The sequence below is a fragment of the Mchenga conophoros genome, linkage group LG11 (assembly GCF_057382185.1).
Source record: "Mchenga conophoros isolate Kocher_MC1m ecotype Shallow Benthic linkage group LG11, M_conophoros_male_GT1.1, whole genome shotgun sequence".
Taxonomy (NCBI): Eukaryota; Metazoa; Chordata; class Actinopteri; order Cichliformes; family Cichlidae; genus Mchenga; species Mchenga conophoros.
Window position 1 is genome coordinate 12,152,416 of NC_140536.1, and position 23,183 is coordinate 12,175,598.

The 23,183-nt window shown below is 45.1% G+C and overlaps 2 protein-coding genes across 3 annotated transcripts in view; one reads left to right on the forward strand and one right to left on the reverse strand.

Annotated features, from left to right (window-relative positions):
- The window catches only part of LOC146563679 (teashirt homolog 1-like), a 35,866-nt gene extending 16,719 nt beyond the window's left edge, over nt 1-19,147 (reverse strand). The window contains exons 1-3 of one of the 2 annotated variants that reach the window (XM_085290908.1): nt 18,854-19,147; nt 16,913-17,660; nt 16,115-16,692 (exon numbers count right to left, since the gene is read on the reverse strand). In XM_085290908.1, the coding sequence (XP_085147034.1) occupies nt 16,115-16,154 (40 nt within the window). In that variant the 5' untranslated portion in view covers nt 16,155-16,692; nt 16,913-17,660; nt 18,854-19,147. The remainder of the gene's footprint in view (nt 1-16,114; nt 16,693-16,912; nt 17,661-18,853) is intronic. The other variant, XM_085290909.1, reaches the window with a different exon arrangement.
- On the forward strand, nt 17,956-22,020 carry LOC146563680 (prostaglandin reductase-3-like). Its single transcript, XM_085290910.1, has 2 exons — nt 17,956-18,688; nt 20,894-22,020. Exons 1-2 carry the CDS (start codon nt 18,405-18,407, stop codon nt 21,822-21,824), a joined length of 1,215 nt encoding a protein of 404 aa, XP_085147036.1. The 5' UTR covers nt 17,956-18,404; the 3' UTR covers nt 21,825-22,020.
- The last annotated feature ends 1,163 nt before the right edge of the window (nt 22,021-23,183 follow it).

Consider the following 23,183-nt stretch of genomic DNA (forward strand, 5'->3'; position numbering starts at 1 on the left):
TCAGTCACCGGCAGGTTCTAATCTCATATTTAGACCCATTTCCATCACGGACTGACGACAAAAGCACCAGCACAAAGTGTGATTACCTTCTTATTTTTTTTACATTTCTGCATGACTTGACTCCTGATAATAGTTCGGTAGGGAGGTGGGGAGGGGTGAAAACACGAGAAGTAGAAACTTTGAGGTTCTTTTCTTCATGGAAGAAGAAGAAAGTCATTTCTACAGAAGACAGGTGGGCAGAAAAAATGGAGTAAAAGTAAGTGGCAAACTGTATCAGGAGAGAAAAAGTGGAGGTAAAGAGAGTGAAAACCTTTCAGTCAAGAGCCTGCCCAGACTCACACACGCTCACATTCACGTTAACACATCCTCATGCACGCACACACCCTTACAGACTCGAAGACACACACACACACGCACACACACACACTTCTTTTCAATGCGTTTACAACCTGTGGTGTTTGTCCTGCTCTACTGGCTGCTTTACCGCGTGCATTTGAATGCCGACTGGAGTGCATCCCTCTCTTTCAGACAGCGCCATAAAAGACGACACACACAATGAGGGCTCTTTTCAGCAGAGTGGGGCTGCCTGGGGGTAGGGAAGCACCTCCAAAACCGCCACAGCACTTCAACTCTCAAGGCACAATGAGGTGCTAAGCCTTGATGAATAATGAGAGATTATTCATAAAGATGACAAACAGAACAGAAACCAACTATACAAAGTGTTGCGATGAAAAGTCCTTTAGCTGCAGCTTTCCCTCCACAGAGTGTGTGTTGACTGTGGCCGAGTGTATTTGTGTGTGTCTCTAAGAGTGACCTGGCGAAAGGAGGGAGACAAAAAGAAGGGGAGGTAGCGCAAGGATCCTAATGAAGCCGTAAATCAGAGTCTGATGAGAACAGACTCTGAAGGAGGATCACATCAGTGGAGATCAATGCAGACAGCTACACACACACACGCACGCACACTGACGAGAATAGAGATGAGAAAAAACCAGACGCAAACACATGCCAGCGTTCCCAAGTGTGGCAGACTTATGAAGGTAAAAGCAAGTACATGAGAATAAACACACCCATTCATTTCCAAACACACAAAATGACACACACACACACACACATACTCATCTAAAATCTATTAAACTCCCTCTAAGTTTAAAGCCCATCTTCCCCCAAGAACTCACCCGTGGGCTCAAGAGTCCCACCTCCTTGTTCAATCCTGCTCGTCTGAATAATATCTGCTGTGATGAATGGCGCCATAACTCTGATATCCACAATCAATCTCTGCTTTAAAGACACATTCATCTTGTGCAATGCTGAATGGATTTAGGGGTGGGGGTGGGGTGGGGGATGCAGATGAGAGGGTGGGGGGGGGGGGGGGGGGGGGTTGTAGGAGGTGGTTGGGTGCTTGCCTGACCTCCCAGAAGGAGGGTGGGTGGGGCTCGAGGGTGCTGATGGAAGGAAGAAGGGGAGTCAGGTTGGGAGGGCTGCACTGAGTGATGTGTGTCAGTTCACATCTGGCTACAAAAATAAATGAGGCTTATGAAGACAAATGAAAAGGGGCTGTCTCCCCAGTTCCCCCCCACCCACCCCACCGCCCTGACGCACACTCAAACTCAGACAGACAAGAAATGCACAGAGAGGGATGAAAAAAAAGGGGCGAAAAGACAAAGAGGAAGAAGCAAAACAGAAGAGCTGAGAAGAGACCGAGTGTATTCACCGATGTAATGACCTCACAAGGATAGTGATGAAGTTCTGGTGTCGATGAATGCATATGCTGCTTTAGTATGAGCTGAGTCATCCATGGGTGCCAAAAAAGCTATGGTGGTGTAGCGTATGCTGCCTGAAATGATTGTTTTATCATACAGTAGCTAAACTTGACTGCGCTCTTTGCACTAAAAAAAAAAAAAAAGGGAAAACAAAGAAATTAAAACGGCCACTGTGTGAGTGCAAATTCTCAGCCCTGAACTCACACCTATGGCTGAGGATACAGAGGCGGGGGGAGGGGAAGTATTTAGCGGGCTGGGGGGCTTTTAAGAGTGAACTATCCATGACCTGTTAGAAGGGTCATCTGTCGGTGACACTGCCACTCAATATTCTTCTTAATGATGTACCACGTCTTTTAACCCCAGCAGACAAAGTAAGGAAACATTACACCGTCAGGAGGGCTCCCCCACGTCTTCTTCCTCCCTCCCCGCCCCATCTTTTTCCCCTCTCATTCACTCTCGCCGCTTTGCTCACCAAGTTGTAAGACCCAGAGTTGGATTTTTAATTATTAAACAGAGAATTCCAGCCAGAGAGTTGTTCAGCTCTTTTTCAGGCTATATGATCTGCCAGGACCTGGCTGGAGTCTGCACAGTGAGCGCCATATACCCTGTTTAGTCTGGTTGTTGGAAAGCGAAAGTAAGCGCACAGGCACGGCTTTCAAAGTAGACACGTGCTGACAAGATACATCAAAACTGTATTTATCCGGACACCTTAGCATGCCTTAAAAATATCCTGTCACTTACTAACCAAAGAAAAAAAACTTTTACTTATTCGATGATTTAATGTTGATTTTACCGTATTTCTTCTCTTCAAAGAAAAAGTTTAATATACCACATAAAAACACACGAAAACAAGGCCTGCTCTAAGGCATCTAAACAGATGATGATGATAATCAGGCTCTGGCCTCTCTAAATACATAATATAACCTGATTGGAGGAAGGGAAGGGCACCCAGGTAAGATAGTTCATTGATTCGGGAAGTGGCTGCAATGGAGTTAACCCTAGCTGAGGTTATGATGGGGGTGGATGAAGGTTTGGGATGAAAGGTGAGATGATGATTGATGAGAGGAAGCAAGAAAAAGGAGTGCATGCAGTGAGGTAAGACATTAACGGAAGAAAGTAGTAGTAGAAAGGCATGCCACAACTGGACCGACACTGTTTGCTGTAGTAACCGACACATCAGCTACAACGGGCTTTCCTATGTACGAGCTGTTCTGCAGAGTAATGTGCCCTTAAACAGGCCCAGTGCGTTCAGTGCCGTGACCCCCGCGGACCTCCGACTGGGTCCCGAACAGCCAGAAAAGCTGTAATCTCTCTGTCAAACAACTCTTCAGTAGCAAGTATGAAGTGTGTTTGTGCATATAAATGTTTCCAGACTGCATCGACAATTTAAAAACGACAGCAAAAGAATGACACGGGGGAACCAGCTATTCCGTACGGAGGGTGCAATAATGACATTCAGAAAGATAAGGCGGGTTTTAAACACATCAGAAAAACAAAGGTAAATATTAATAGCATCATTTAGTGAGAAATTTGTGAATGAATGTATAAAAATATCGGTAGATGTTGTCAAACCGCTTGTAAGTGTTTCTGAATACCCTCCCAACTTATTGAATATTTTAATTATTCTTTCAGATTTTTTTTTCAAAAGTTGGCTTTGAAGATATAGCCAGCGCCTGCACTCAATGGGTCAGCCCTGCATACACAAACACACAATTGTATACACACACAAACACACACACACACACACGCACACGCACACAAACACAAACACACAAAGCGGCTGTGTGAGAGTAGAGGGAAGACAGAAACATTACAGGGCCCGTTTTTTTGGAACCAGGCAAAGTGAGTAAGGAGGGTGGAGGTGGTCGGGAGGGGAGGCAGGGAGAAGAGAAAACGAGGAGGAGAGTGAACAGCGGGGGCGGGCTGAAGGAGTAGAGATGAGGGAGGAAGGGAGGGAGGGAGGAAGGGAAGGAGGGTGGGTTGAGCGTTGGAATGAACTCTCTCAGGCTTTGTGGTGCACGTTTCCCAAGGCCCCCGCCTGGCCCCTTTGATAAATGACACATGTCATTCTGTCAGCTTGTGACACTGCAGCTGGGAGGCCCTGTGATGTATGGCTCTGCTGAAAAAGGAAATCAACTTTTTTCCCCTTCTCTCTCCCTCGCTCTCTCTCTCTCTTTCCTTCTGTCTCCCTCCCTCCTTTCCTCAGCCCAGCCTGAGTGCATGGCCCTTTTATATGAGGATTTAGGTTTCCTCTGGTCCAGTAAGCCCCCACCGCCACCCCCCAACACACACACATAGGCAGCGACAGACAGGCATGCATGCAGCCAGGTTGCGGCTGGTTTGTTCTCACGCAGACACACACACACACACACACACACACACACACAGATACACACAAGCGGTGACGCAGCTATTATGATCGTGTTCAAAGCCGTAACCTGAGGAAAAGAGGGCAACGCCACATTGGAGGTAGATCCAGGATTTATGGCTAAAAGCCGAGGAAGTAAACAAAGTGCGCACTTTTTAATAGGCAAGGGGGTGGGGGGGGGGGGGGGGTAGCAAGATTCCGGTTGGGCAGGATGGCTGGTGTCTCCCACTGGGTCATCTGTCATCCATGTGTCTGACTGGGAGTACGAGCACACACAGCTCTGGAAATGTTGCGCATGCACGCACACTCCCACAGGAACTGGGATGAACTGAGAGAGGTCTGCCACACACACACACGCAGCGTTATACAGATGCATACAGTTTATATGCAAACAGATAAATATTCACACACGCCAAAAGACTTTTCAGAGCAAATGCTCGCACTATCAATCTTGAAATGTTGGAGAGAAAAAAAAGAAAAAGAAAACAAAGACATGATGAGATTTTATTTCACAGGGCAAATGAGTCTAGCCAATGAGCTGCTCCCGTGAGGCCTGCCCTAGCCCTCCCTTCCTGGCAGATTAGCCTATCACGGCATCCTATTGACCTCTCTACTCCATGCACCGCCCACGCAATGGGTGAGCCAGCATAAAGACCAATCTCTCTTTCGCTTTTTCCCCCCTCTTGCATACACACTCCCTTACTCACACGCTCTCTAATCATATCCCAGTCTTCCTCTTCCTCACTCTCCCCCCTTCCAGTTTCTCTCTCTTTACACTCCTCCTCCCTTTCATTTCTCTCTCAACGGCTGACCTGTTATCAGTACACTGGAGATTTAACGGCCAAAAAAAAGAAAACAGCCGAGCGCGAGTCAGGCGTGGCGGAGGGACATTTCCCAGTGTCGCTTCTCAATCTTCATGTGCTTTCTCTCTTTCTCACACACACACCCAACCACCCACTACTGACTTGAAATCATCCAAATGTCTTCACTAGCATTTACTCCTTGCAGTCAGGTACAAAAAAAGAAAATACAAATCACGATGAGGTGATGGTTGTGTTAGTACGAAATCACAGGAATGAGGAGCAGGATCCAGGCCATTCATTGGGCTGCAACACACACTAATGAGTAAGAGTTCACTATGTGTTGCTATGGGGACTAGGGCTACTTTGACTAAAGGAGAGCAAAAGAGCCTGAAACACCGAAAGACAGGGAGAGGAGAAAGAGAAAGAAAACAGCATGAAAAGGAAGACGTTCGTGAGGATCCAATAGACAAAGGAGGGGAATAAAGAGTAGAGTCAGACATATTTAATAGATTTCCTTGCCACATATTAGAGGATGACCCATAAGGCAGGTCTAACACTGTGTACCAATTTCATCATCATGTGCTTATTGGAGAAATCAAACACAATGGTGTCATGAAAGGTAGCCGGATTTAACTTAATGTAGCGTTCTGATTGGATTACACAACAGGGCAACAATATTTTTAGCGTTCTTATTATTATCGTTGCTATTAATATTGGCTTATTGGCTTAGAGCATTTTAATAATGTGTAATTCTGGTTGAACCACAAAATTATTTACATTTTTTTTTCGGTGGCATGAAAATCGTCAAATTAATACCATGCAGCATTTTAAATACCATCTATCTGTACCTCCCGGCAGCGAAACACTGATATCCTGCATAAAAAGGTTCATATCTCTTTGAATTTAAATAGAATATGAAGCCAGCCGAAAAGAGAGAAAAGAGAGCAAATAAGAACCTGCTTCGTTCGGACCGTGGCCACCTGGGGGTCACGACCTGCCTGCGACCCGGTCGGATGTGCACTCTGGCTGGGGTGGGAGTGTGTGCAGCAGAAGTGTTTGGAGAGGAGTTGGGGGGGCCGCTAAGCTGGAGCACGGACACACATTTATAAATGCCAGAAGGCCTTCATGATGCTGTCAACAGCACCAGTGCAGGAGGGGTGGGATGAAGGTCCACTGGTATAACCCCCCCCCCTCCACGTTAACAGGCCGCCTCTGTGACCCCCACAGGATATTGCTATACACATGCAGACAACAAACACATGAAAACACCGCGCTGTTGCCCCTGGAAGAAAATCCCTACCCCTGGAATAGTGCAGCCACTGTAAGCCATTTTGTTTTTGTTTAGTCTCCTCTTTGGACAAAGTTCGGCCTGAGTGGTTTGATTTTGTGTTTTAATCACAGCTGGAGGACAGGAAGAAAGAGGCACGAGGAAATGAAGTAAGGGATATGACAAGAGGGGCAGTGTGTGGAGGCAAGAATCCGGGAGAGCGTGTTGTTGCAAGCGCGTATAAAAAGCTAGCAACTTTGGACTCAGAGGTCAGTTGATAAACACGACATTGACAAGTCAGGAGCAAGGACGGGGGGGGGCAAAAATAAAAAAAACCTCCAGTTTCCCTGATCTTTCTAATCTGAGCCAAGCATTCACCTCAATTAATCACTGGAATTGTTACACCATGGTAATACTGAAAACAATCTCCATGATCACACGCACAAACAAAATTTCAAATTGCTATCATCCATCTCACCTGCCCCTGTTAAAAGCACACAGCAAGGGGGGGGGGGGGGTTGGACTGTGTATGTGTGTGTGTGTGTGTGTATCGGGGGGGGTGGGGGGGTATAGATGGCTGAACCATTTGTTGGCTTCCTCCCCACCCCCGTTCCCATTCTAAAGGCCCGGCCAGCAAGATGATGGTGAAAAATTAACGGCAGGCAGCCAAACAAGTAAAAGCACCAGGGCGAAGGGATCAATGTGCGGCATCCATGGCGGGAGCAGCTATGTAAAACACTTGCCTTAAGTCAGCCGCATCCGGTTAATATTTAATCCCTCCATCCATCTCCACAAAGAGCGTTTCCCTTTTAGCTTTAGCTGCCGTTTACTTTGATTACACACAGCTGTTTGGGGGTGGCTGGGGCCGGGGCGGGGAGGAGGTAGCGGGGGCAAAGCAGGAACGATAAGAGAGAGCATGGTGGGGTGATTTGCATGGGGATGGAAAAATATTCTCAGGTTTGATAATCGCTCAGAGCAGTCTAGTGCCAGTGTGAGACAGCAGAGAGGAGGTAGGCCTGAAAGAAAGAGTGAAATAAACAGAGAAAGAAGAGAGAGAGAGGGAGAGGTGTTAGATCTGTGAGGATGAGGGGAGGAAATAGAGGTGATGCTGAATGAAGCTTAGGAAAAACAAAACAAAAAAAAACAAACCGAGTTTCACTCCGAGGGGGTTGCCTTATTTAAAACAAGAGATATGCAAATACAGCTAGGAGTAGCAAAATAACACTGATATTATCTTCCTCGGTTATTTTCTGTGGCAAATTATTTCTAGGGAGGAAATCCAAAACTGTAACTCCCAAGTGAACATGCAAATCCATCTGCGTATTCCTGGGGAGCCTTCGCCACTCGCTCTCATGTTGCTTCTTGCGCGTTGCTGTTTTTGCTTCCCTCCTTTAACCGACTGAAGTTTCCCATGTTTATTCTGCACCGGTGCTGAAAACTGCACATTACAGAAGCCGAGCAGTAAACTACGCAGTGTCAACAGTGTTACGCATAGGCGTATAATAACTTCATATATATGCATGTAACGGTAAATTAGGTGATATGTAATTAGAAATAATGGCAAATGTAAAACTGAACTTTGCGTTTCCTGCTCTGCTACTTACTGTGCGCAGTCACCACTTGGCTGCCTGAAGCCTGTGCACATAATGCTTTCGATTAAACTTTACCAATTACCGAGGGAAATGACCTACATGCCGCTGCACTGATTTAAACCCTTAAAAATTGAGAAAATATGTCAAATGTGGAACACACGCCACTTAAATTTGAGGGGGTTTTTTTTGGGGGGGGGGGTTGTTTGTTTTTTTTCCACCTTAATGCTAGAAGCCTGTCGACTCAAATGTGTTTGTCAGCCAGCGGGTTTACTGGAAGGAAGCCCTCAAGATGGGCAATGGCAACTGTTCATTTTCTCACTCGCTGACCTCAGCTCCCCACTTTACAATGTGGAATAAAAAATGGGCCCGTGTTAGCCAAGAGCGCGAGGAACACAGAGGGAAGAAGAACCAGCGGTTAGGTTAGTCTGCAGCTGCTGCTGTTTTGCAGAAGGTGAACTTAACATACACTGTGTATGTATGACGCACACCAGGGATGAAACGAAGATGCTTTTTTTTAAACCTGTGGAACAAACTGCATAGCGAGCTTGATCTAGAGTTTTGCTTTCGCCTACCGTCTTTGCATCGTTCTGGTATTATTCAACTACCAGAGTGCGAACCGGCCTACAGATCGAGGTTAAAATGGGGAAAATACCGGACCTTCCACCCATCCGCCCAACACTCGCTTCACCGTGATTGCTAATACAGCGAGCTATTGATCAATGAGTGCCTGCCGCTGGCTGCTGTTTCAAAGGGGGAGAGAACAGGGGCTGCAGGGCCTGTGACAACCCTGACAAGGGTAAAGTGTTATTTCTCTCACACACCGACAGCTGGACAAGGGGTGGGGAGCGGAGGAGAGCGTTGGAGGGGAATGTTGTAGGGATGGAGGGACATGTGCGTGAGTCGGGAGGGGCAATTCGGCCGGCCAGGCAGTAATTCTTAATTGACACCTGTCAGGATAATGGCGGCAGTCACAGCTGTTGTGGGAGAATTTGTCCATCGTCCCGTTCATCTGTCAGCTTTAATGCCCATCCTAAAAGCTACACCCCACCCACCACCCACCACTCCACCCCATGCAGCAAATACACAAACACACGCACAGATTTCATCTCCCTTCCCTTTCCTAAATATCCACCTCTCTTGAGCTTCACCCACACGGCCAATCTTCTTTGGTGCTGCTGCTTGGCTAAACATCGGTGCCCACCGCTGTCATCACACCATCACACATCCACCCCCCCCCCCACACTCCATAACAGAGGGGGGGAAAAACCCCCACACTTAATCATTACATTGCTGTATGGATTTAAGCCATGCTGAGATAATTTAGTATTTGTTAAAAGACAAAAAAAAACGCGCTTTTCAACTCTTTCACTCCCCCAGCTGCCTCCTTTTAAGCGTGTCATTCGACCCTGACAATCTCCACCTAAGTTTGTCCGCCGAGGTACAACCAACGGGATGAATGAGGAGTTAAAAAAAAAGAAAAATATATATTTTTTCAGCCAGCTTCCTTTTTGTTTTTTTGTTTTTGTTTAGCCCCAACACCAGAATTCCTTTTTTCTCTTTGCTTTTGATTGGCAGAAGAAGAAGAAGAAGAAGAAGAAGAAGAGTATTTATCCAGAAGGGAAAGGGGTGGGTGGGACGGGGTTGAGATGAGAAACATGCTGGAGAGGGTAAAAGAGCAAGAAATAAAGGGAGACGGAGTGCTGCAAAATGAGAGGGGAGATATGTGAAAGAGTCAAAGAGAGAGAGTGAGAGAGGTAGAGGGAGATAGAGAAGAAGAGAGGGAGGAGAGGGAGGAGTGTACAGGGGTTGGGTGTCCCTGGATGGGGCTCTTGCTCTTCTGTAGTGGGCCCATCTCGTTTGTCTTGTTTGTTTGTTGGCATCAAAGAGCTGCCTCTCACTCCCCCTGCTAACTGATGTAATGAGTGGGTAAGCTACATGTTTTTTTTTGTTTGTTTTTTTCCTGCGCCGAGGAATTCAAATACTTATTAAACAAAATATTCTGTAATTGCTCATCTTTTATTGATAGTAGTAACATGTTAAATTTGGCTCTAGCAGACTTTCCCATAGCCTCTCGAGGAGGCACAGCACTGATCAAGAGAGCAAATTTACCCTCGGCAAATGTAATACTTTACTTAAGAAAATTTAAGATGTCAATTTTTGTGCTGTAAATGTTGCATGACTACTTCTCTTGAACGTTTCCCCTCTTATCCTCCTCATGTCTCAAATTATGTGCCAGAGGAAAGCAAAAAATAAATAAATAAAAAACACACACACAAAATATCAACAGTTTTTTTTTTTTCATTAATGAGCTCGGAGGTCTTACATCCCTACTGTGGACCCTTAACAAACTGTAATTACTCAGCACAACACAAATATTACATAGTAATTAAGCACACTTAACAGAGAGCTGATAACGGCGACAGCAAGTCATTTATCAAAGCTTTGAGTCCTTTCTGAAATTTCATGAAAGTTAAGAAAACGAGTTTGTTATGCTGCTGCAACATTGAAAAATGAGAACAAAAATTCTTTATTTTGTGGGGAAATTGTTTTTCTATGGCAGTCAGGAATAAGACTGCTTGTCAGCCCAGTCCCAGAGGGCTGCTTTCTATCTGTTTCAGACTTGATTTTCTCAGACTAGCGTTTTTTTTTTCCTCCTTCTTTTTTGGATCCCATGACTTGCTGCTGTTTTTATGTGCTGCAAGGCAGGCAACAAAGCACATCTGGCTTCTTTAATGATATGATTTCCCATCATGCTAAGCCACCTCCATTATGACCTCCCACAGAGACATGCTGGCTGCACTTAAGCATTAGGTGTAGGTGTGTACGTGCGTTTTTGTGTGTGTACGTGCGCGCGTCTGCCTGACTGTCTGTGTTTATGGTTGACGGTGTGCATGTGTGTGTTTAAAGTGCAGCGAGGGCAACACACTGCTAGTGATGGTAGCGGCGTGCCCCGAGGGCAGGTTTTTGCTGCGAATGCCCCGAAAAGAATCAAAAAGAGGAAAAAGACAACGAGGGGCATTAGCAGTATGGCGTGAAATCTATCTTTTATCCATATGAACCACAAAAGCTACATGGTTACAAGTTTGCTAATATCATCTATCTTGTAATTAGTTATTCCTGATAATCCTTTTTTTTTTTTTTTAAAAAAACATTCAACAAACCTGTTGATCTTGAAACCGTTTTGGTTATGTTTACACAACTAATATTTGCACATTCATGCAAAAGAATTACAAGGATGATAAATGAAACTAAACCATGTAAGAAACTAATACCACACACAGACACACACACAAACACCAGGGGCACTCGTGGTGACTCGAGGCATTAGAAGAGCGAGCTGAGCAAGTTTGACCTCTGACTGGCTCAAATCCCAGATGTAAATTTAACTGCTAGTTTGGGAGGGTGGCGCAGGAGCAAAAGTGGCTATTGACGAAGTCGATCGATGCCACCTGCTAATGACGCCACCGCTCCAATTAGTGTAACCTCTAGCTGAGTCCGCACACACCGGGCTAAATAGAATGGCCAGAAAACATACAGTACATGCGAGGTGTGTGTGTGTGTGTGTGTGTGTGTGTGTGTGTGTGTGTGTGTTGGGGCTGAGATGAAACAAGGCTGCGGTGGATCGATAAGTGTTCCCGCTCTGTCTGATATCCCTCCTTTTTGACTGGGAATAGTGCAGAGATATAACAGTTGAGATATGAGAAACATGGCGCTGCTCTTGGAGCTTGTTTTCCTGCTCTTGCAGTGATGTGGGGGGTTGGGGGGGGGGGGGGGGGCAGAGGGGCAGGCCACGCTAAAAAGGATGACTAACATGGCGTGGTTACCGTTACACTCGTTGGAGTTATTCATTCCAGGAAAACTAACACCGGTCAGTGCTAAGCTACAAGCTCACACACACAAACACGCACACTCTCACCTCATCTCTCTCCCTTTCCTCCTCTTACACACTCACTCAAACATGCACACACTTCTTTTTTTTTTCCTCCTTTTTTCATCCAAATCTAACATAAACTTCTCATTTCTCAGAAGCTGTGCAGCCTTTGAGCCATCGGAAGTTAAGCCTTCCAACTTTCAAGCGAGACACTAGTTCCTTTCTTGAAAAAAATCAACTTTTCATCAAAACAAGACTGTTCTAATTCTCGGAGGGGGGGGGGGGGTATTCAAATCTGGCAACACTGAGTTTTTTCAATAAAATGCACACACACACACACACACACACACACACACCTAGAGCCTATGCAGTGCAGTATTCCTCAGGACACCGGTGCAGACAGAAGGGTGAGTTGATGTCTGTGTGTGTGTGTGTGTGTGTGTGTGTGTGTGTGTGTGTGTGTGTGTGTGTGTGTGTGTGGAGGGGGGTGCCACATAATTCTCAGCGTGCTGATTATTTCGAGGGGAGAATATCACATAACAGCATCGTCAAGTAAGAGCACAAAGGTCGCTGTGTAATCTTAGCTACCCCGGGCATGCAAAATCATTAATCCCCGGGCACTGTGATTCTCCAGCTCGGAATAAACTGGAGGCCTTCAGTGAGGCGGGCGGCTACAACACCGAGCTGGGAGAACGTTCAGCCAAAGTACGAGGAGGCCGTTCTATGAAGTGGCAGTGATTTACTGGCAAGGGTGGGGGTGGTGGAGCTGGTGGGGCCGCAACACACGCAAAAGTGTGAAAACTTCAACAGAACGTCGAGATTTTTAAAAATGGTTCCCGGGATTACTCTGGAGTGCTGATGCATCAGGCGGTTAGAACAGGCCTCAGCCGTGTCATTAATACAAAAATAAATAAAGCTTTCGCAAGAGTTGAGAAATTTCCACTGAGAAAATTACAGCAGAAAATAAGAGGAAACTTCACGAAAAATGCACTGCATTAATGATAGTAATAGTAATTTTTTTAAAAACAACCCGAAAACGATTTTCGGCGTAACCGAAAGAATTCTAATGAAAATAAAAACAATGGGACAAGCAGAAAATTAGCAGAGAACAGAGGGATAGGCTGCAATGTGGTGTGGCTGGTCTGGCTCGCTTATTGCAAGGTTATAGGAGGTGTTGAGGATGGGGGCGTATGTGTGTGTGTGTATGGGTGGGGGGGGGGGGGCCTTACTGAGGTCATTAACTGGCATTGTCTCCTGATGTGATTAGTCAGGTAGCAAAGTCCATTTGTCACCTGCACAGGCAAATTGAGTTGGTGCTGCACTAGGGGCTATGGGGACTGTATAATATCAACTTGATTACATCAAGGCAGCTGTGGACTTGACACCTTACTGAATTTGTCAGCATTAATCGTTAGGGCCTGTCACAAATCCATCAGCTCCACAGATAATTAGGGCTCTCTCTAATGAAGCCAACGGGATGCAACCTTACCCCCACCACCACCACCACCCCTTCCCCACTCTATACACACACACACCGTTTCTCTTATAATTAACCATCATGCAACGGAACAAGAGCGACTATCTCGTCGTCTCTTTTCCCTCGTCTTCCTCATGTAAGACTATGCAAGCCTGCCTACCATGAAAGGCGGCGTCACTGCTTTCTGTCCTTTACTTTTTTTGGTTTTTCCTCCTGGCCTCTTTACCTTTAAATCAAGGCATCGACTGTACGAGGTGCACGTAGTAATGCACAACATCCATCTTTGCACAAACAAGAACACCAGGGTGTGTGTGTATATATATATTTTCACAAACTTGCTGATTCAGGTTTGCAAAGTTTCTTCACATCTTGGTTTCCATGTTCTGGAATTCCTGCGTGTGAATTTCCTGATGAAAATTATAAAGCAACAGGAAGCGTGACAACGAGTGCTGCGTTTTCATTCCATCGGTGGAATATGTCATTAATGGGGTTTTTTGTCATCTAAACAGCAGTGTCACACACACACACACACACACACACACACACACACGCAGATACTTCAAAATGATCCTAAGAAATCCTGTGATAATTTTCTTAAAAGCAAAACAAAACACAAAATTTATTGTTTAAAAAAAAATTGCGGAAATTGTAAAATTTACTGCAAAATAAAGCAATCGATTAACAACCTGATCAAAGAAAAGTTTTAACATGAGAAGCTCAAGCAACCCGAAAATTCTTTGCCAAGAAGCTGCCTAAGAAGTGCACTGTGTATGAAAATTAACAGGGAAATGTGCACATCTGATTATGTAACTCAAAGAAACGAAACTGTTAAGAAAATCTTTTGCTGTTTCTGATTTGCAAAATATAACTTTGCATGGTGCGGCCTCGAAACATAACGCACCTAATAAAAGTCTCCACAAGCTTTACAAAGTGAGAATGAAAAAAATAGGCCGTCCACACAAGTCTGCTATTGTTGTTTTAATTGTCTGACTCCTGATTTCCATGCCTAGTCCCACTATGAGCTATTTCCTCTTTGAGCAGTAGCACACAGAGGAAGCCACAGGTCAGTACGAGCTCCCAGTGGAGCATCGGGCTAGCCTGGTGTGTAAGTCGGTGTGTGCATGCGTATCAGCGTGATTGCGTGTTAGTCAGTCGCTTCTGGAAGCGTGGAGTGGAGGGCGTTATCTCTGACCGGCCATCGTGTTCGTGAAAGAATGGAAAACATCCCGTTTGCCAAGCTGTGATTGACCATTACAACCCATGATGTGCATGGCACTCAGTGGACGTTGTAATGGATCAATGGTTTGTGTGTATGTGTGTGTGGTGTGTGTGTGGCAGGAGAAAGGAGGGGAAGGGAGGGGTCACAGAGATGTCATGTTTTTCATGCCTCCATCTACATGCAGAAACCTAACGGGAGTCCCTCTGCTCCCATCATGGCCAACCTTTTCCAGGGGGATATTTTGCCAAAGCAACAGCGGTGACTGTTCTCTCCGTCTCACACACACAAATGCAGAAAGGTACAGCGAGACTCGGTATATAAAACTCGATTCTTGCTTCGCGGTGTGGGCCAGAAAACATATTACAGGTTGCCACAAAGGCAAACGAGAAAAGGCGAAGTTAACAGCGAGCACCGGTTGAATGTTCATCCGTCCTACACTCCTTCTCATCCTCCTCCTCATCCTCATCATCACCACCACCATCATCTTCATCATCGCAAGCTCTCTGTTTAAAATGATAAAACCTGCTGAGTTCAAAGTCTTCGTCGGCTGGCCCTCCTGTTCGACCCGCTTTGCACCTCATATTTCAAAATCTCTTTAAAATTCTGTAACTGTCTTTTGTTCACTCCAGTTGTTAATGCCTAACTTCAAAGGCTCGGCCTCATTAGCACAGAGGTAGAAACCCCTGTCACTCATTTACATTTGTTTAAAGGCTGCAGGGAGACAAGAGGAAAAAGGGGGAGTCCACATCCAAACCACTAGAAGTCAACCTTGTCGGTCCTCTGCCAACACCTGGTTTTATCAGTTGGTCACATTATAAAAATCATATCCAGCAGTGGACCTCAGCTGTGGGCTGATTCTTGCAGTGAATAAGGGAGGAATATTTCGGACGAGGACAGCCAGAACCTTCCATATTTTCATCTAAGAATATATAGGAAGAGGAGGAGAATTCAAATACCTGTTCTTTTTAAAGAGTGTTGGGGAATTTCTTGCAATTGAACATACACACAGTGCTTTCATCTGCTTTCTGTGCATACACATTTGAAGAAATAAGGTGATTTTTTTCAACCACAATTCCCAACTTTCTTCTTTATCCTTTTTTCTTTTTCTTCCTTTTTGTCTTTGCTTTTCAGTTCCTGGTTAAAAGCAGGGTTGTGCATTTGAGTGGCTACCAGAAGCATGCTTGTCTTCATGGAGGGATTTATTGATGTTTATCAGGGATGAATAGATCAAAGACTGCCACATGACAGACGATCAATCACGCATCAAATCAAGGGTGGCAATCCTCTAATAAAATAAAAAAGAAAGGAAAAACCAGCTCTCGCCCGTTTTTCTCCCCCCTTTCTTTCCCAGTCAATTATTCATCATTACTCACTCTTGAACCTCAAAAACTCCCTTTTATCCCCATAACATGCCATTTAGTTTATCTCACCATTCTTAATAGAACTTTCCTGGCACCGGAGGATTTAAAAAAAAAATCTCAAAGTGGCATTGCGCAGATACGTGCGTCATTTGCGCAATTAGATACATTTTAAACACAACAGTGTGTCCAGGGTGAGTTGTGCGCTGTGTTATTAACACAAATAAATTGATTTAAACCATAAGTTGTAAAATAATAATAATAATAGTAATAAATCGCAGCATGCAGTCCTGCTAAAGAAAAAAAAGGTGGAAGGAGAGACTTCCAATTGGCACTTGGAAATAAAAACTAGTTGGTTACTGGGATGGGAAATGGTCGTAATGGAGGGGCGGGTTATACCTGCTGATCGCCGCGGCTCTTGCTGCTTTCTCCTCGGCATAGTGACCGTCGCGTTCCACGGTGCTTCTCATGCAGGAATTACAAACAAATGGAGTCTTATCAGTTTTGAAAAATCATCCCGTTTTTCGGGGGAGGGGTGTTGTTGATCTCTGAGCTGAGAATGTCTCTTCAAACCGGCTGCTCTTTTTTGGATGTGATAGCTGGGTCGGCTTCAGCGAGACTGAGCTCAAAAATTACGAAGGGATTCGGCCAGCTCCTGACACCTTCACTTCCATTAAAAATCATCTTCCTTCATCTCTCTCGTGGCAGAGTACGAAAAGAAGCAAAAAAAAAAAACAGCACCTTAAAACCCAAGTTTTCGGTTCACTCCCTTTGGGGGAAAAACAAAAAAAATCCCCCTAATCTCCAGTGCTGTTTGGAGGGGGACGATAGTTTGCTGCGCCTTTTACGCACACCAAAACTAAAAAGAAAAAAGAAAAGAAAGAGATTTCTGGCGGTAACCAAACAAATAAGTCCCGAGTGCACACCTCTGATAAGTAATGTATCCTTGTGTTTCCTTCCGTTCTTTTGCCACAGACCTGAAAGAGAGAGAATGGGAAAGGAGAAGAGAGATAGACAGGCATTAGATGGGTTAATGTCAATCCCGTCACCACCACGCCACCTCAGCCCGGATCCAGCCTCACCAGTCCGGCGGAGACTTTTTTCCTCCCTCCCCTTCTGCCCTCTTTCTCTCCCACAGAAGGGGGAAAATAATTAAATAAAATAAATGGAGACGAGTAGGCTTTCTCTTGTACTTACGTTTTAAGAGTCGTGGAAATGATTTTCACCGCTCATCTGATCGCATGTTGGACAGAGTCGGGTTTTTTTTTTTTTTGGAGGGTTGGTTGATGCGGTGGAGAGGATATCACTTGAGAGAGAGGGGAAACAAGACGCAGGCGCATCCAAGCTTCGCCAACAACAGATCAGATCGACATGGACTAAAATATTTGTCTCTTGAAAAAGCCAAAAAAAAAAAACAAGACGGGGGGCAAAAACTCCAGGGACTGATCCGCGGTCTCTCAAAAAAAAGAAAAAAATGGGAACGCGGCGGATCCAGAAGCTGTTTCAGACAGTCTCAACTGATAGACAGACGCATCGAGTGGCTTTTCCTGCTACATTTTTACTCCTCCCCTCTCCACAAGCGTCACCCCTGACAGAGGAGCCTACCTGTCAATCTTTTTAATTGTCTTGTTTTCCCCCTCTCTCTCTCTCTCTCTCTCTCTCTCCTTCTCCCTTTGCTTAAAAAAGAAGCCAAACCTCCGACAAAAGGATATGATCCTCTCAAAACTTACTGCGAGATCAGCTAACAAAACCAAACTTATCCCAATGCCTCTTGCAAACTATCAAAAACAACAAGGCTCACTACTTAAGTCTGAGCTTTTTGCAACCCAGGTGACATCTTAAGATCGCCTGGTAGTGACACGGCACGAGTTAGGGCACGACTCTTGCTCCCGCTGACGCTTTAATGTCCCCCAGTGCGCTCCGGCAGCTCTGTTAAGAATAGATCCTTCCAGAAAAATGACAGTCAGATGACAACAGACGATAACACAGCTGCATGGAAGGAGCAGGCAAAATAAATAAAGAAACAAATAATGGAATGAGATGAAAACAAGACACTTTCACAAATCGCCTGTGGGAGCTTTTTGGTTACAGGTGTAGTGTGGGCAGAAACATCTCCCTATGACGCTCAAAACATTTAGTATTAGGAAGAAAAGGGGGGAAAGGCGCCAGTCAAACGGGAGCGCAGTCGTAGTGCACGCTCGGACCGTGATTTTTGTTGTTATTTGTAGGTGTTGGGAAAAGATCCGATGGGTTGGCGTTCTTTTCGTGGGAGTGAAACGGCTGAGGATAGCCTGTGTGGGGAGACGAGGATTGATTTGTTTCACCTTAGTAGGAAGTGAGTGTTGTGTCCGGGAAGGGGAGGGACTCCCGACGACAAGTCTGAGGCGCTGCTGTGCTCCACGCTGGGGCTGCACCAGTGCAATGTTTTAATCCTAAACTCGGTCCCCCGCTTGTTTGCTTTGCGTAAGAGTCACGCTACGACGCATCGCGCTTTTTTTCTCCCCCCCTGTTTTTTTATTTTTGGTCTAAAAGCTCGTTTGGCTCGGCTCAGCCTGGCCCGGGCCTGGCCTGCACGCCGTGCGTGTGCAGAGGGGAGGCTTGTGGTGCAGGCTAATGGCACCTGATCGACCTAATCACAGGCACTAGCACGCGTCAAGTTTGGTCGTGAACTTTGTCACATTTCGGAATCATGTCCAGGGCGCTGTTGGCGAGAAACGGCAGGAGAGCACTACCGCTAATCTACGGGGGGCGCAGAGGCACCGACACACTTTCAGGAGTTCATCTGGCTGCGAGGCGGTTCATCGTAGATATGTCCTACTCGGCGCACTTCATGGATTTTAAAGGATCCTCCATAGCGAGCAGTATGAAAAAGCTTGTAGTCACCAAGCTCAGCCCGAATTTCAGAGAGGCCGTTTCTACGCAAACCGTGGCCGTTCCGACACCCGGAGACGCGGACTTGCTGGTCAGAAATCGGTAAGTTAATTTTGGTGACGGTGGGAACACACGGACTCTGTTTTTCTGTCGGTCGGGAAAGCGTTAGGTGACCCGAAGCGTCTTCTTTCTTTTCTTTCTTTTTCTTTTTTTAAAATGCCGATCTGTCAGGAGATTGTTGAGAAGTTATTAAACGGCTCCGCTTACCTCGAATCACCCATGTCCAGCACCTGCGATCACCCTCATCATTATCATCATCATCATCATCATCGCCACAAGATGGAAAAATACGTGAGGAATAAGCGCTGTACTGTAATTCCAAGTTCCGCCCTCTCTGCATTTGTCTATCAATCCATCTCGGCATCTCTCTCTCTCTTCTATGCTCTCTCTCCCCTGCTCTCTCTCCCCTGCTCTCTCTCTCTCTCTCTCTCTCTCTCTCTCTCTCTCTCTCTCTCTCTGTCCTGTCTCTCTACGTCACCAACCTGCAAACAGAAAGTCATGGGGGGGCTCAGGCTGGCATCAAGAGATGGAGATGATGGAGAAGGCGATGGGAGTGCTACACGGCGCTGGAATTGCAGCATCATTTCTTTCATTCACAGCAGCAGAAGGCAGAGTGGATCCAGGAGTCTGTTGTACGGGCTCTGTTGTGCGTGAACAGAGTCGACATTATTACAGTAACAGATAAATGAAATTAAAGCCAAAAAACATACATTAATGCTTTTTTTTTTTTAATAGTTGAATTTCTGCATAAATTTCTGATTCCACCTCACTCTGCTTTCAGGTTCCTACAACATTGCTGGCTGTGTGCGCCTTATGTAGTTTTTAATGTTAAGTCAGCTTTACATCAGTCCACCTCGGGGTTTACTGTTGTATTTACTGCCAATAAAATACAGTCCTCCCCGAGACTGAGTGTAAAACGTACAACATTAGGATCTTATTAGCTTGTAAGACAGTCGCTTGGTGCACCGAGACCCTTGACCGTCTGGGTCGTCTGTGTCGTCTGTGTCAGTGATGCATCACAGTCATGGGAAAATGTTTTAACTGACAGGGGAAAGTAAACCAGAGAACACTTTGTCCCGTTTTGCACGGTGTAAGAGAAATTTTAAAGGAATATAAAATGCAGAAGATTGTGAGCGGTTTTTATTTTAAAAAAAAAAAAATCATAGCTGCAGTGAAAAGAAGAGACTGAGGTTTATATATATATATTTGGTCACGCACATGCAAAAGATAAAAGTCGTATAAAATTGCAAGATGTGAGTTTTTGTAGTTTTCTGGACTTTCATTAATTCTTGAGAGACATAAGAGATTTATTTTTTATCCCCAAGTATAGCGTTTATCAATACACTGTATCTTATTTTGTAATTTCAGTGGAACCAGTGTCAAATTATTAGGCTTGCTATCATTTAACAGAGCATTTTGGCCAAACCTGTGTTACCTGTTTGAAAAGTTTTTCCAGGGCTTAGGCTTGCACAGACTGAGACTTTATTGTTACAGATCCCCTGCTAATTTGCAGTGTTATTTAAACTCAGACGCCTTGCTAGTTTATGCACATGCAAACAGTTTGTACCTTTTTTGATAATAAAATAATACGTCGCTGCGAGGAAACTGATTCCATAGATGTGAAGAAGTCAAACCAAGGCGTTTTGTTATATCGTCGCCACCCATCTATAAACCACAGAAGCATTATCTGGGAGCTCAAAGTACACGTGTGACATGCACGGTAATGAGGCACAGCGTGCGTGCCGCTCTAAAAGACAGTAAATGATTTATTTATACGTTCCTTTCTCACATATTTGTTTCCAGCATGTTACAAAAGTAAGATGAAAACAACCGTCTTCATGTTGAGGCAAGAAGCAGCTATCTGAATTTTTATTTTTTTTTAAAGTGCAGTTTGTTGTGGGTGTCTCTAAAGACAATGAATCATGACATCATGCAATGCGTTTTGTGATACAAACCTTTCCCTGTCAGTGCAGGACTTTTCTTTCCGAGCAAAGAGAAGGAAAAGAGAAAAAATAACTCATTGCCAAAACAAACCAAAGTGTTTTGGCCCTGTGCGCGCCCGTCTGCACAACAAGGAAGTTGACCTTCATACAGGATTTCAGGAAATATGTGCTTACGCTAATAACCGCATAAAACCCCGTTAACTGAAATGCAATGTTAATGTATCCATTTTGCTCAGCACATGCTGATGTAGCAGGTTTATTTCCCTAACTTTTAATCCTCAATTATTTTTCTCTTGTGTTTCAGTTTTGTGGGAATCAACGCCTCAGACATTAATTACTCAGCGGGCCGTTACGACCCTTCGGTGAAGCCTCCCTTTGATGCAGGTTTTGAGGGCATTGGGGAGGTTGTCGGCCTTGGCCTTAGCGCGAGCTCCCGCTACACCGTCGGGGATACTGTGGCCTACTTCGGCAGTGGCGCGTTTGCCGAGTACACGGTGGTCCCAGCCAAGGAAGCTGTGCCTGTTCCTGCGGTGAAGCCAGAGTTCCTCACCCTTTTGGTCAGCGGCGCCACGGCTTATATAGCCTTAAAACGTCTGGGCGACCTGGCTAAAGGTGAGACTGTCCTGGTCACGGCAGCCGCAGGAGGAACGGGACAGTTCGCTGTGCAGTTTGCCAAGCAGGCTGGTTGCCATGTCATTGGGACCTGCTCGACCAACGAGAAAGCCGGTTTCCTCAAATCCATCGGCTGCGACAGGCCGATCAACTACACCGCTGAAGACTTGGCTAAGACCCTGAGGAAAGAGTATCCACAAGGCATAGACGTGGTCTATGAGTCAGTCGGAGGGAGCGTCTTAGAGCTCGCAGTAAACAGTCTGGCCAATAAAGGCCGGCTGATAGTGATTGGCTTCATCTCAGGGTACCAGAGCGCTTCAGGGATCCCACCTTTCAAAGGAGGAACGCTACCAGTCAAGCTACTCCAGAAGTCGGCCAGCATTCGGGGTTTCTTCTTGCCCCACTTCTTAGGTGACTACAGGGAGGCTCTGAGTAGCATGATTCAGATGTTTGCCAAAGGGAAGCTAGTGTGTGAGGTGGACTGCGGTGATTTGGCAGAGGAGGGGAAATTTGTAGGCTTGGATGCGGTTTTCCGGGCAGTGGACTACATGTATGCAGGGAGAAACCTGGGCAAAGTCGTGGTGGAAGTGGCACCACCGTCTGTTAGTAATAGCAAGCTGTGATTTAACTGATTGTAGATGCACTTAAGAAATCATACTTAAAATTACAATGATTCAATCAGTAATATATATATATGTATAGTTTAATGAAGGATTTTTAACCACGGAAAAGCTCTTTATTTTTGTAAAATGACTGATGATACAGCCCAGTAACTAAAAATAATGTCATGAATAAACATACAGCAACTTTGGAAAGTGCTTTGGGGTTGTTTTTGCTTTTTTATGTGCACATGCACTCAGTCATGAATATATTCAGCACAGAATTTAATATAAAATATTTAAAGTTTTAAATAAGTGTGTGCTAATCAAAAGTCACCACATATTGAAACTCGGAAACAAAAGCTAAGGTTTTTTTCACCTCCCCCACACCTTCCGTCCACCTCCGAAATCATGTTAGACCTGCTGCCATAATGCGCTTGCTTTTGGCGCTCTCGAGCACTTTATCTACCATAAATGTTTTATGATAGACTTCATTGTTTTTCTAATAGGGCCTTACATTGGTATGTGCTTGTCAAAAGTGAGTGCTGCTCCAGGTGTGCTTGGCATTTCATTGCCTGTTTGTGGCTGACAGAAACGGCATTCACACAATCAATCTTTTCATTCACATGCCCCGAAGCTGCACATAATAAAAAAAATTAGTCCAGCTAACCAGGAGTTGGGCTAGAAAATGTCATTATTTTCTTCCACTGTGAGTAAAAAAAAAAAAAAATCACTCATAGTGAATGCTCTGCGATATGCCCTTTGACACATTTTTTTTTTTCCATTTCCATTTTTTTGAATTTAATTTGGCTTTTTGAAACAACAAAGTCTTAAAAAATACCATTTAAAGTTTAATCACATTGCACTCATTTTTATAAAACCCAAAGATAAAACTTTAGTGTTTCTTTCAACTTTGAAAGCCTTATTGAGCTTAAAAAAAGTTTTCAGAGTCCCAACTTCAGCAGTGTACTGTTAAACCACTCCAAAAGCAGGAAATGGACAAGAGATGCTTATAACAGTCCGTGTTGGATTACTGCACTGTGTGTCATTTTAAACAAACACCTGTTCCTACCTGGCAGGGATGGCTGTAGTCTTCATGCACCGTGAACACGTTATTTCCTCATCCAGGTGGCTACTCAAAATATAACCCAGTGTGAAATACGTTACAGGTGTGACCCCAGCATGCAAAGCTGCTACCTTCACCAGACGGTGCAGGAAATCAGAAACACACCAGGCCAAGGCGGTTCTGAATCCGTAGTGGAGCAAGTCAGAACACCTCTCAAAGTCACTCACACGTACGCCACAGCCTGTGTCAGCAAGAGACACCGTAGGTATGTTTGTTGCTTTGAGTCAGGCCCGTAATGTCTTACGTGCACGGTTATT